This window comes from Leiobunum rupestre, chromosome 9 (assembly GCF_980474605.1).
Source record: "Leiobunum rupestre chromosome 9, qqLeiRupe1.1.hap1, whole genome shotgun sequence".
NCBI classification, from domain to species: domain Eukaryota; kingdom Metazoa; phylum Arthropoda; class Arachnida; order Opiliones; family Sclerosomatidae; genus Leiobunum; species Leiobunum rupestre.
Window position 1 is genome coordinate 52,309,316 of NC_143392.1, and position 14,509 is coordinate 52,323,824.

At 36.8% G+C, this 14,509-nt stretch overlaps 1 protein-coding gene across 1 annotated transcript; it reads right to left on the bottom strand.

Annotated features, from left to right (window-relative positions):
• Window positions 1-12,608: 12,608 nt before the first annotated feature.
• On the bottom strand, window positions 12,609-14,249 carry LOC149930879 (uncharacterized). Its single transcript, XM_090157959.1, has one exon. It carries the CDS (start codon window positions 14,247-14,249, stop codon window positions 12,609-12,611), a length of 1,641 nt encoding a protein of 546 aa, XP_090014085.1.
• Window positions 14,250-14,509: the final 260 nt, after the last annotated feature.

Below are 14,509 nucleotides of genomic sequence, written 5' to 3' on the forward strand. Positions count from 1 at the left end.
TCTGAGCTTATTGCAATATTTTCCGTTACAGAAATAATACTTATGTTAACATAAAGCGCATCGAAAAAATCATTTCCTGACATTTTGAAATTAACTTGTAGGGTTTGGATTAAGATATAAGTGTTTGGTATTTTGAAACCCGAACTACAAAATACATCTTAGGTTTCCAATTGTGCCGAATTTTTATCAACTCAAGGTACCCTACCTAATCCTTTGCGCGGCCAATTATTATAAATAATTATTGGGGGGGGAGTTCCCCCCCTTGTCCCCCCAAGGGTACGCGTCAAACACGCTACTTCAATTGGTATTCAAGCGGTTTCACTCAGAACATAAACGAAATGCTAAGTCGGCTTAATCCGGCCCTGTTCGCAAATAACGGATAAAGGTTTAACCAGGACTTAAGAAACTGTTTCAGATTGCCCTCTTCAGATCCAGGCTCTCTATCCATAATTGGTTGGTAAATTAGAGTGCCACAACTGACAAACTTCAGCACTAGCTTAAAATGGTCCAACTAAACCAACATGGTGATTAATAATCATGCTTCGCGTTCTAGTCCGATGTGTCAAATAAATGTTTTATTTTCCTGTTGATATCTTCTCACCAATAATATATTTTAAGATCATTTATAAAATTATTGCTTTATTAAGTTCGTCTTTATTTCAAAAATATTATTCGTTTCTTTTCGGTATAAAGAATTCCGCCTTAATTAAATCCTTTATTCACGAAAGGCTTTGTCTTCCCTTATTTTAGGAAATATAACTAATGTTTAATTTCACGAATTAGTTTAAGAAGCCACTATGCAGCGCCAGAAATGTCAAAAGCTAAAATATGCTTCAAGATAATGATTTGCTCCAACAAAAAGCTTTAAAATCTTTAAAAAGATTGTTGACCACCTAGAAGTACGACATTATCGCCAAGAAAAAGAAATTGGAAGCCGAGCCCAGCTGGAAAAATAGATAAGGGAAACAAAGAGGCGAAAGTACAAAGTCGAGTTAAATAAAATTGAATTATGAGTAAAATTGAATTAAATTAATAACCCTGTCAGGTATTTGGATAAGGCGCGTTAACGGTAATAGTAAGTGTAGGGAGCTGACGGTTGGCTCGTGTGGCATGAAGAGCTTGCCACCACCCTCCTACGCCTTGTAACCCGGCCACCTGTTTAAAGGCATTATAAGTCGCAAGATGACTTGGGCCTAAGGTGGTACCTTGGGTATCAGCCTAGCTGATTATTATTATTTGATTATTATAGTTGGAAATTAGGTCCTGAACATTGAGTGAAAATTTCAAAGCTCTCGAGCTAAACGTTCTCGAGTTTTTAGGAACAGGATATACAAATAAATAACTAATTATAAAAGGACAAACTTTAAGATTTATTGTTATAGATCTCTATCTCGAGTTATCTATAGCTGATAATATATTATTGTTTGGTAACAAAGTCGTCGTGCCTACTTAGCTACGTCAATTTATTATGGTCGAATTACATAGTACTCACCAAGGTCTGCGCTCAATGAAAGAACTCGCAAGATGAAAGGTTTGGTGGCCTACCATCAACAAAGACCTTGAGGTATTATCAAAATCGTGTAGAATACACGCACCAAATCTTCCAAGGACATTTTCAGCATGACCACCGGAAATAGAACTATGGGAACCTGTGCACATTGATTTTGCAGGCCCTATTGAAAACCATTGCCTTCTTAAAATTGTTGATTCATACTCTAAGTGGTTCGATTAAATTGGCTCCCCTTTTTTGATTTCCCAGAAAATTTCTCTATCAATTTTATGCACCCACAATGCGACAAAATACGACAACAAGAAAAAGAGATGTGACTTAACCATATCGAGATATAATTAAAATTAAAAAGGGGGCTAAATTAACGTCTGCCCCCATAATTCGTTATTAAACCAGGATACAATATCAAGAAATGCGACCGATATAATTTTGATTGCGAAAAAACGTGTATGAGAAAATTAATAGAGAAAGGGGGGGGGGCTAACTTAACAGTAACCCCCACATATTAATTAATAATTTTAATTAACCTTAATATAAAGAGACGTCAATGCGAATTAATGCGACACTATTTTTAACGAATGCGACAAATTAGGTTATGAGATAATATACCATGGATAGTAGATTTTAGAAGATCGGTAAAAAGCCCGGTTTTTAGCCCCCGTAAACCAATCACACTAAGGGAGTCGGCCAAGGTTATTTGAAAAAAAAACAATTATCGCTGAGAGTCGAAAAAAGAAAAACCATAAACACGAAGTACATTTTTACGCCAAAAGGTATTTTTTCACGTTTTTATAGATTAAATATGATATACTAAATATCAGATGATAGTTTTTATTGAATTAAAAAACCAAAATTAAAAATTACTAAAATATAAAGCGCAAAAAATTACGTAACAATATCAACCGCATTAGATTGCCATTTTGAAATTTTAAGATCACGTGGTACAAACAACCTTGGAAGACTCCCTCGGAGTCTCTCGAGCCGATTGATCAGCGGGGAGAAATAAAATGCACTGTGAGAGGGTATTGAAAACCTGTCATCTTAATTTACTGTCCATGACTAGACAAACGAAAAATGGGGGCTTATTTAATGACAGCCCCGAAATATAAAAAAATTAAATTACGTCTTTACCGTGGACCAATGCGACAACCATTTTTCCAATTGCGACATCAATAAAAATAGTTCTTCGTAACCAGATTGGAATGTGACCAGTAATAGATAAAAAGGGGGCTAATTTAATGGCAGCCCCCAATATATAAAAAAAAAGTTAAAAAAGTTGCATGACGTCCTTAACGCCAACCAATACAACAATCATTTTTCCAAATGCGACATTAATAGAAATAGTTCTTCCTTACCAGATTGGAATATGACCAATAATAGATAAAAAGGGGGCTAGTTTAATGGCGGCCCGCAAAATATAATAAAGAAGTTTAAAGAAAATAATTTCCGTGTTTAACGCTAATTAACACGACAATCGTTTTTTCAAATGTGACATCCATAGAAATAGTATTTCTTAGACATAATTTTTTTGCAGAATAAGAAAAAAAATCTAAGGAGACGTCAATCAAATTAATGCAACATTATTTTTAACGGATGCAACAAATTAGGTAATGTAAAAAGGGGGGCTAATTTATTGGTAGCCTCAGAATATTAAATATTGAAAAAAGTAATGAATTATGTCTTTAATGCGGACCAATGCGACAACACCTTTATTAATTACGATAACATATAATACCTATGAAACTGACTACTAAATGCACTCCATTTGTGTTTTAGAAGCGATAGTTTTATTCAAGAAAACTGATAGCACCGATTGCATATGATTACGAATCATCTCGATTCGAAAGCGACATCTGGATGACTCCTTGCGTCGTCATTTTAATAAATGTGACCTTATTATAAGTGAATGTGACATCAATATAAAAATTAAACATCAATATAAAAATTAAACATCAATATAAATAAATGTTTCATTAATATAAATGAATGCGACATCAATATATATGAATGCTACATTAATAAAAATGAATGCGACCTTATTTTAAATTAATGTAACATCCTTTTAATGCGAAACCATAAATGAATGCGACATCAATATAAATGAATGCGACATCAATATAAATGAATGTGACATCATTTATGAGTGCGCCATTTTAAATGAACGCGATTTAAATATAATAGTTATAAATATAATAATGAATGCAACATAATGCGACCTTATTTAAATGAATGCGACATCATTTTAAATGAATGCGACATCATTTAAATAAATAAATTATTTTAATGAATACGGTATCATTTTAATAAATGCGACACCAATTTAAATGAATGGATCATTAATATAAAAATGTGGCATGCATATAATTGAATGCGACATCAATTTAAATAAATGCGACCTTATTTTAAATGAAGTCGCATTCATTTAAAACGATGTCGCATTCATTTAAAATGATGTCGCATTCGATTATAATGATAACACATTCATTTATATAATTATCCCATTAATTTATATAACTGTCGCATTCATGGTTTCGCATTAAAATGATGTCGCATTAATTTAAAATAAGGTCACATTCATTTAAAATCAGATCGCATTCATTTATATTGATGTCGTATTCATTTATATTTATGTCACATTCATTTATATTGATGTCGCATTTATTTTTTATTTCGATATCGCATTCATTTATATTGATATCTCATTCATTTATATTGATGTCGTATTCATTTATATTGATGTCGCATTGATTTATATCGATGTAACTTTTATTTATATTGATGTTACATTCATTTATATTGATGTAACACTTATTTATATATATGTTACATTTTTATATTGATGTCGCATTCACTTACAATGCTGTCCCATTCATTTAAATTAAGGTCACATTCATAAAAATGATGTTGTAAGCAGTCATCCAGATGTCGCTTTCGAATCGAGATGATTCGTATTCATATGGAATCGGAGCTACCAGTTTCTGGAATAAAACTATCGCTTCTAAAACACATAATCTGAATAGGAAGAACTATTTTTATTGATGTCGCATTTGAAGAAATGATTGTCGCATTAGTCCGCGTTAACAACGTAAATTTTTTTACAAATTATATATTTAAAATTTGGGTGCTGCCATTAAATTAACCCCATTTAATTTTATCAATTACTGGTCACATTCCAATCTGGTTACGAAGAATTATTTTTTATTGATGTCGCATTTGGAGAAAAAATTGTCGCATTGGTCCGCGTTAACGACGTAATTTAATTTGTTTATTACTTATTTTTTTATATTTCGGCGGCTGCCATTTAATTAGCCCCCCTTTTTTCGTTTCTCTATTATCTCATAACCTAATTTATCGCATTCGTTAAAAATAGTGTCGTATTAATTCGCATTGACGACTCTTTTATATTAAGGTTAATTAAAATTATTAATTAATATGTGGGGGTTACTGTTAAGTTAGCCCCCCCCCTTTCTCTAATAATTTTCTCATAAACGTTTTTTCGCAATCAAAATTATATCGGTCGCATTTCTTCACATTGACATTTAGTGGCTATGATTTTGTATCCTAGTTGAATAACTAAATTATGGGGGCTGACGTTAATTTAGCCCCCTTTTTAATTTTAATTATATCTCGATATGGTTAAGTCACATCCCTTTTTCTTGTTGTCGTATTTTGTCGCATTGTGGGTGCATAAAATTGATAGAGAAATTTTCTGGGAAATCAAAAAAGGGGGACCAACTTAATCGACCCGTTTGAAATCGATGTTACAAAAAAAACATTCAACATTTAAGACCACACATGACGCGATTTGGTATTATTCCAAAATTAGTTAGAGACAATGCTACTTGTTTTACCTGGTCGGAAAGAGCTTGCACGTAACAATGGTATTCATCGGACGACCATAGCGCCTTACCATCCCGCGTCTAATGGTCAGTTTACTGAAAAAATATTTATAATATTTTACTGAACAAATATATAAGATAATTAACTGTTAAAAATATTTATGATAATTAGCTGTTAAAAATATTTATGATAATTTACTGTTTAAATAATGAACTATTATAAATATTCATCATACATTTTTTTAAAGATTTTGCTATTTAATACTTTTTTACTGTACTTCTCTGATTTGCCTCAAAAAATAGTTGAGATAATTAGCTTTTCCTTAATTTAATTTTTAAAACCCTTTGGAGAGAGAGCTCATAAAGGGGAACGATGGGCACACAGCGGTACACATAACCCGGCACCGCTGGCACCGGAGATCCCAGTGTGCCCCAAATGACGGGAAACAGGACCCCTGCGCCTCATACGAAGACCCGCCACCCCACAGCAGGCAACCCAATCCGCCAAGGTGACCAGTTTGCACAAATCCTCTCCGTTAGCCTGAGCTGAAGCTCAGTTTCCAGCCCAAATCTGACCGAAGGTGGAAATAGGACGATTTGATCAGAGCTTACATCTCTCAGTACACCACCACCCTTATGGGTTACAAGAGCTGGACCCCAACTCCCCGGTTAAGCCACCAGTTATTTCACACTCTAACCCATTCAGGGCCGAACGATTTAGCAATAAGAATGACCTCATAGATCAATATCCCAAATAAAAAGATAATCATCTCATTTTACACCAGACTCTATATTATTGTAAATCGAGCTACTAAACTTGAATAATTTACTGAAAGTGAAAAACGTTAACTATTTCGTTAATTTGGCAAGAGAAACTACATTATCATGTCTCAATAATTTAGTTGGATAGTCTTTAAAGTAAAGCCATTGTGAAATATTTTTTAATTATTTGACATTTATCCAATTTGTATGATAAATCAGAAACACAGAAAACTTCCGTTCAATGTTGGAACCACTCCTACCTGACCTACTTTCGCAACTGCAATAACTCTAGCACGAAAAGAAGATCCATAATATCCCTCGAGGTGAAAAACAAGTTAATTAATGTCGTTTACAGCGAAATGATTACGAGTTAGCCGACGAAACACCTAAAACTTTATTTATTTGAAAGAGAGCTCAAAATTTTTAAACCACTGATATTTGATTTCAAGAGAAATCTGACCGTTGGAGAATATTACAGGTAAAAGCATGCGAAATTTATTCCGTGAAAAAGCGTTTCATTATAGCGCGCGCTCTTTGAATTCGCCTCAAAATATACATGTGCACTTAGTGTAATATTCATTGAATGCGTTCATTGGATTAAACATTCCGCTCGCCTTGAAAAATAATTTCAAATTAAATAGTGCATGTAGGAGTACAAAAACATCAAACATTTCGCCTAACAGTAGCTAGATATAAATGAAATTCAAAGAAGTGATTGTTTTAGTCTAAGAGCAATGGACACAATTTTACGATGGGTGTATTAATGTTTTTGTCAGCTGTTTTAACTGTAACGCCTCTAGGTCGGTCATCTTCCCCCGGATGAAGTTGAACAACTCTGGGCATTCTCCACAGAGAGAAGGATGATGAGATGGTTAATGAGATTATCAGTCTCATATCTTATCTCATTAACCATATCATCATCAGTAGTCTCTCTCTGCTCCCCATCCCCCTTTCCTCCCCCTCATTAACCATAATCCCCAGAACGTTTTTTCCAGCGCTGTTATCTTCGTTAACCGTACAGCAATCAGTAGACTCTCTCTGCTCCCCTTTCCTCCCCCTCATTAACCATAATCCCCAGAACGTTTTTTCCAGCGCTGTTATCTTCGTTAACCGTACAGCTATCAGTAGACCCCCTCTGCTAACCTTTCCTCACCCTCATTAACCATAATCCCCAGAACGTTTTTTTCCAGCGCTGTTATCTTCGTTAACCGTACAGCAAACAGTAGACTCTCTCTGCCACCCCCTCCTTTCCCCCGTTAACCATAATCCCCAGAACGTTTTCCACAGCGCTGATATCTTCGTTAACCATAAACTCCAGAATCTGCACTACCCGCGCTGTTATCTTCGTTAACTGTACCGCAATCTGTAGACTCTCTGCTTACCCCCTTTCCCCAGTTGCCAGAATTTTGTTCATTCTCCAGAATCTGAACTACCCGCGCTGTTATCTTCGTTAACCAAAACACAACAAGTAGACTCTCTCTCTGCTTCCCCACCCTCTTTGTTCACCCCTGTTAACTATAATTGTTATCTCTCATTAACCAGACGGTATTCGCTATATTCTCTCTGCATCCCCCTCCCCTCCCACGTTAACCATAATTTCCACTATCGCTTCCGAACCCCTTTTTTTCTAATCTCTAGGCAATAAGAACAAGTTATTTAAATTTAATTAAATTTTATTTTAGAACTTTGTTTACATGATTACGCAAAATTGGTTCTATGACTAGTCCGATATTAAATATAATCCGTTAAAATCGTTATTTATCAATATAATTACAATTAATTCGATAGAAATATATACAATTTCATTTAAAGGGTTGAAACGACCTCCTGCTACTTAATTTAATTAAAAGTTCTAACTTACGTATTTGTAGTGTCTAACAGCAGTATTGTCTAAAAATATAGTTTACTACAAAATAAAAATAGTAACTAACTTTCTACGTTAATCTTACCCCTACACGACCTGATTTACGCCTATTTTTCTGTCTAATACATTTCCAATATATAAAAGAACGCCAAAAAATTTCATTTTAAATATAATAAAATAGAAACTTACTTTTTTTTTCTTTGACGGTTGGAAACCCTAAGACTACGCCGTAAAATAGAGCTCACGAACGGCTGAAAACGGAGCAAAACTGCGTGACCTTTAATGCCTATTCCCAATGACAGAAAGAAAGAACGCTAAGTGACGTGCAGATAAGACTTTTTATTGAGATAACGAAAACTGTAACTAAGAATTGATTCCCATGACTACGCTGACGTCATATCTTAAGTACCAGTGTAACTAAAAACCCAATGACGTCATATCTTAAGTACCCGTGGAAAAAACCCACTGACGTTATATTAGGAGACCTCTAACGAGACTTTTCTGAACTTATTATCGTGTGGAAAAAAAACCCATTGCTCACGTCACGATATTCGTTAGCAACGAATTTACCAATCTTAGCCCTTAGCAACCACAGCGTATTGAGGCAACCTTTTACAGCTTAAAATTTACTAACCTTGATCTAAGCCTACATGCTTAGCTTCATTTTATCAATTTGGTTAAATTTCTACGCTTTTTTCAATATGCAAATTGTTTTAAATATGCCTAAAATATATAGTTTACTACAAAATAAAAATAGTAAATTACTTTCTACGACCTAATTTAAGCCTAATTTTCTGTCTAATACATTTCCAATATATAAAAGAACGCCTAAAAATTTCATTTTAAATATAATAAAATAGAAACTTACTTTTTTTCTCTTTGACGGTCGGAAGTCCTTACAGGTTTTTTACCAGTTCATTTTAAGTACTTTAATCTATTTTAGTCCTATTTACGCCTATTTTAGGCCTATGTGAGCCTGTAAAAGTGTTTCAACAAAAAAGATATGAAAATATTAATTAATTTGAAAATATATTAGATGCTTACTGTTTTTTTTACCAGTTCATTTTAAGTACGTTAATCTATTTGAGTCCTATTTACGCCTAGTTTAAGTTTTAAACGGGTGCGCGCGCACAGAAAATGAAAGTCACGTGAGAATCGGTACGTCACTGAAAATAGGGGAAGTGTCATCACTAGAGTTCTTTTATCAAAATATTTAATAAAGGATTATTTCAAAGTTTAGATTACGCCATGGTTCTCAATGCAGTGATATTAAAAGATCTCAACGGGTGGAATTGGAGAAACGCTAAAATATTCTCGGCATATTCATTCTCCCTGAGTATAAATAAATACATTCTTGGCGTAGTAGTAGGATTTTAAGAAAAAAATTAAATACGGAAAATCAATTATTTTATTTTAAAGGTTTGACATGTCTTCACTAGTGATTTCCCACCAAACAATTTCAACATCTTCGATGTAGTCTATCTCATCCGGGGCATCCCAAAAATAATGTTTCTTCTTCAACATTGAACATTGCTTGTTTTCCCCTTATCGGTTAATCTGAATACTACAAGAAAGAAAGAAAAAGAGATATATATTTAGCATTTTAGGTCAAACTAATGAAAGATATTATTTCAAAATAAATTTCTATTAAAGTGTAGAAAAAGGAGAAATTCAAATATAAAAGATAAACTTAGAAATAAGTTTTATGGTAATTAAGAATAATAACTATTTTTTACCTTCTGACCCAAAAAAATATATTGGGATCATATCCTTCCGGTACTTTGGTCCAACTAAAAGTAAAAACAGTATTATTAAATCTTACTCTACTTGAAAAAAATCCAAGAAATTTTTATTAAAATTCTAACCTCTTAAAACAATTTTCGAAAGACATTTTGTATTTTATTTGCGTTATACGCGTAGTTGTAGTGATCGTTTTATGAATTATTCATTTTCATTTCAGGGGTATTTATACATAAGGGCCATGCCTCCTCGATAGTTAAGAAACAGTTTTGAATTAAAAGATAATTAGAAGTCATCCAAAGTTTAGGAATGATTGTTTGAATAAACAACAAAATTTCTATTATTATTTATTTATTTCTCATTGATATCTGAGCCTAATATATTCACGTATTGTACGTGGTTTATCCTAGAAAATAAAATTTCCTATCCGATTATAATCACGTTTCGTACACTTAAATAAATATATTCGATTCATTTTAAGTACGTTAATCGGTTGAAGTCCTATTTACGCCTATTTTAGACCTATGTACGACTGTAGACGTGTTTCAACAACAGACATGAAAATATTAATTTTGAATTGTAGTTAGAGAAAATAATTAAATTTTAAATAAAAAATAACCAAAAACATCTCCACTTCATATTTAACAACTTGGGAAATCCTTCCATCTCAAGTACACCAAGTTTTGGTATAAAAGCCTATAAACCCATATAAAAATTATCAAATCTCTCTCTCTCTTCGATTAATTAAGTTAAAAGAAGTTTCTACCTCTCTCTTTCTGTCGTCTAAGCTAGAAGAAGAAGTCTCGACCATGGAAAACGAAGTTGATATGTCTGTAACCAAACAGGTGTTGAGGTTTAAAGTACGCAATGATAAAATTTCTTTTCGCATGCTGGAAATCGTTGTTAAGAAATATAAGAATTGGTACCGCAGATTCAGGGAGTCAAACCATGTAAAAAAAACATATAGATGTCCATTTGGCTGCTCATGTTAGTATTCCCAGGATTTATAAAAGAATGGGACCTCTGTGTGAGAGCACAAATAAGGAAACAGAACCTGCCGACTACCGACTGAAAAAATAATCGTAGGTTCGGGGAATTTTACTAAATTTTAAAAAAAGTATAACTAACTAATTCCGTACTGCAATAAACTGAATAGTAATTAACACGGATTTAAAACAATAACAGCAAAGGACTTTATTTTCGGACTTAAAATACTACTACAAAAAAATCGCGATAAGGGCAGTTGTTTTTCAGATATCCTTTCGCGTTTACGCGCGATCACAAAACAGTTGCTTGACCATCAGGTCCGGGAATATTTTTCATACTCTCGTTCTACAGTAACTAACGCTCCTCTTTCTCAAGAGAAAAAGACGCGCGTAACTCAAAGGGACGAGATAGGCCAAACCCCTCTATATCATGGAAATTTCACTGCCTGGGTCCGAATATTGGGCCCTCTCTTTGCAACGAACGCGTTTCGGAAAAAAAACCCCGGGAATGTCCGGGGGCAAGGGGAATGGAGGGACACAAGACCCAGGAGCGGGGAAAATCTTTCCTTGACACACAAAAAGGGATTAACGCAAATGTTTCAAAATACAAAGGGGGAAAGAAACGCTAAAATGAACAACTACAAATATGGGAATGGAAAGAGAAAAATGTACTAAACATTTACAAAATATTATTAATATTTTACACACTCCCCCCTTGAGCAATGCTCAAGTCTATAGGTTTATCACATCGTGATTTCTTAAATTCTCGAAAATTTCTTTTAAATCTGCGTTTGCACGTTTAAACGACTTGGTATTGTCGGAATAAATCACGGTCGGAAGGGCCCTGCGGGTGGCGAATCTACGGAACGCCAGCAAAAAACACTAGATGAATGCCACGCGTAACAGCGCAAGTAAATAAAACGAAGTAACACTTCTCGTCTTTCTGATTATGAAGCGGTCCCGCGAAGTCTAGACCGATGACATTAAACGGCGGCGTGGGGGTCGTCCTCTCTTCAGGGAGGGGTGCCATTTTCGCGACACATGGTTTGACGTGAAACCGACGACACATAATACAACTGGCAACAACCCTTTTTACAAGTTGACGCGCGCGGATAATCCAGTAGTTTTCGCGGAGTTGGACAAGTACGTCGTTAACCCCGGCGTGGTACAGATGTGCGTGACAGCGCTGGGCGAGTAGCTCGGAAAACCGGTGGTTGTTCGGGAGAATCCATGGATGTGTCTCTCTGTAAGTCAGGGATTTCGTCTTTAATCTTCCGCTGATGACTAGTAGTCCATCTTTGTCCAATTGAGGACCTAGAGAGCGAATGGGAGACTACTTGTCGATTTCTTGATTCGCTTGCAACTTGGTAATCTCGGAGGAAAATGATTCTCTTTGGGTGATCTTTATCCAATTTCTTCCGCTAGTAAAGGGCCTGTCCGCTTCTGTTTTTTGCGGTGGACGAAACGCCTTACAAACGCAGTGACACGGAATACTTTTGTGATTGAGCTGAATGCTGTGAGATCAAATGGTGGGTTAACTTTGATAGCCGCAGTGACTACTCCGGGCTTCTGGTCTCATCTCATCCAAAATTTCTGGCGGGAATGGCTCCTGATTTGGTTTCACTTCGTAGGGAATCTTGTTGGCCGGTCCGGATAGATACTGTGGTCCGCGCCACCATCTCAAATTAGTTAGGTCTTCGGCGCTTCGACCCCATGTTGGCAGATCTGCCGGATTATCTTTTGTTGAGCAGTAATTCCAAATCTTCGGATCAGATGTTGCTTGTATTTGACGTATGCGGTTTGAGACGAAAGGGCGCCAGGTACATGAGTCATCTCTTATCCAACCCAGAACTATTGTGGTGTCTGTCCACATGTGAACGGCGTCGGGTTTCTTTAGTAGCGCGTTTTCAACGGTTTTTACTAGGCGGGCACCAAGGACTGCACCCATCAGCTCCAGCCGGGGAATAGACAGCTTGGCGAGAGGCGTCACTCTGGTTTTGGCAGCAACGAGACGGGCACCAATTTCTTCCTATGGCTGTCGTGTAACGTACGTAAACTGCAGCGGCAAATCCTCTTTCGCTCGCATCGACATAGCAATGCAGGTCCGTCGTGACCTGACTGTTCTCTTGAATTCCGGAAAAGTAAAATCGAGGAATCTTTAATTTGCGCAGACTTGAAATTTCGGAACACCAGGAATTAAAGGGGTTTGCCAGTTCTTTCGGGAGAGGATCGTCCCATTTCAGCTTGCATTTCTTCTGTTTATCCTCATATTCCCACAGCGGTTGATACAGGAACTTCGCACGGACGGTAAATGGGGAGAGGAGACCCAGCGGGTCGTAAATTCTGGCGAGTGATTTTAGTACCCATCTTTTTGTTTCCTGTTTGTCTACTAGGAATTCTATCAAGTTGTTGATCTCGAAGCTTAGGGAATCTTCTTGGCTGTTCCAAATCAACCCGACGACTTTATGCTGGCCTGGATTGGCGAGGTGATGGGATACATTTTCTTGTTGCTGGTTTCCTTCTCCCCACAGCTCTCGTAGCTCTGGAGAATTTGTACTCCATTTTCGGAGGTTCATTCCGGCTTTTTTGATGATTTGTTTACTTTCTTCGGTGACTTGGTATGCTTTCTTCACGTTGTCAGCTCCTGATAGTAAAGCGTCAACGTACAGACCCGATGTCAGCATTCTGCACGTTTCTTCAAACTGGTTTTCAAACTGGCGGATGTGGAATCTCAGCGATGCGACTAGGAGGAACGGGCTGCAGGTGGCTCCGAATGGGACTCTAGTGATTCTAAAAGTTTTCAGTTGGGCTTTCCTGGGATTGCTGACATCTGAGGTCCAAAGGAAATGAAGAGCATCTCTATCGGCGGGGTTAACGGAAATTTGCAGAAATGCCTTCTCGATGTCGCTTGAGAAGGCGATGCGATGTTCTCGGAAACGAAGGAGGACCTGGATAAGCTCCGGATTCAGATTAGGACCAGATTCTAGGACGTCGTTGAGGGATGGGGAATTGGAGCTATGGGAGGATGCGTCATAGACTATACGAACCTTCGTCGTGGCGCTGCTTTCTCTGATGACGGCTCGGTGTGGGAGATAGTAAGCGAGCTGGGGGACTGCAACCGGATTGATTTCCTCGATGATTCCCTCTTGAAATTGACTTCTTAAGATGTCGTCGTATTCTCTGAGGAGCACTGGATTGCAGGCTAACTTGTTTAAGAGACTCGTTGTTCGTTTCGTTGCCACAGCCAGGTTATCTTCTAAGGCATCCTTGTTTGGTTTCCAGGGTAGCTGGACTTCATAGCGGTCGCTGACTAATTTGACGGTTTGGTTGAAGCAATCTAGGACATCGGTGTCGGTGGGGTTCTCTAGTTCTTCGGGTTTTACACCCATGATTTCCAAGTCCCAAAAAGAGCGTAATTGTTTTGAAACGAGCTCTTCTTCCGACACGCGTTCCGCGGCTACGCGCATCACATTTACCGAATTTACGCCAACGATGGCCGGACCGACACTTAACGCGCTGGGCCCCTGGATGGTCCATCCAAGAACCATTTCGATCGTGGCTGTTGACCTTCCGAGTCGTCGTGACGGTCTCGCGCGACTTCCCAGTAGAAATCCGACCCGATTAACACTTCGACCGACGCGTGCTCGCGGTTAGCACGACGAACATTTGGATAATCGGCCATAATTAAGCCTTTACTTTGCATTTTCTGTACGATTTCACAACTAGGGACTGAAATTACCGATCCGCATATTTTTGGGGTTTCGAAAGCTATGATTGACACTGACCGGTTAGGGTCATGGATGTTGCA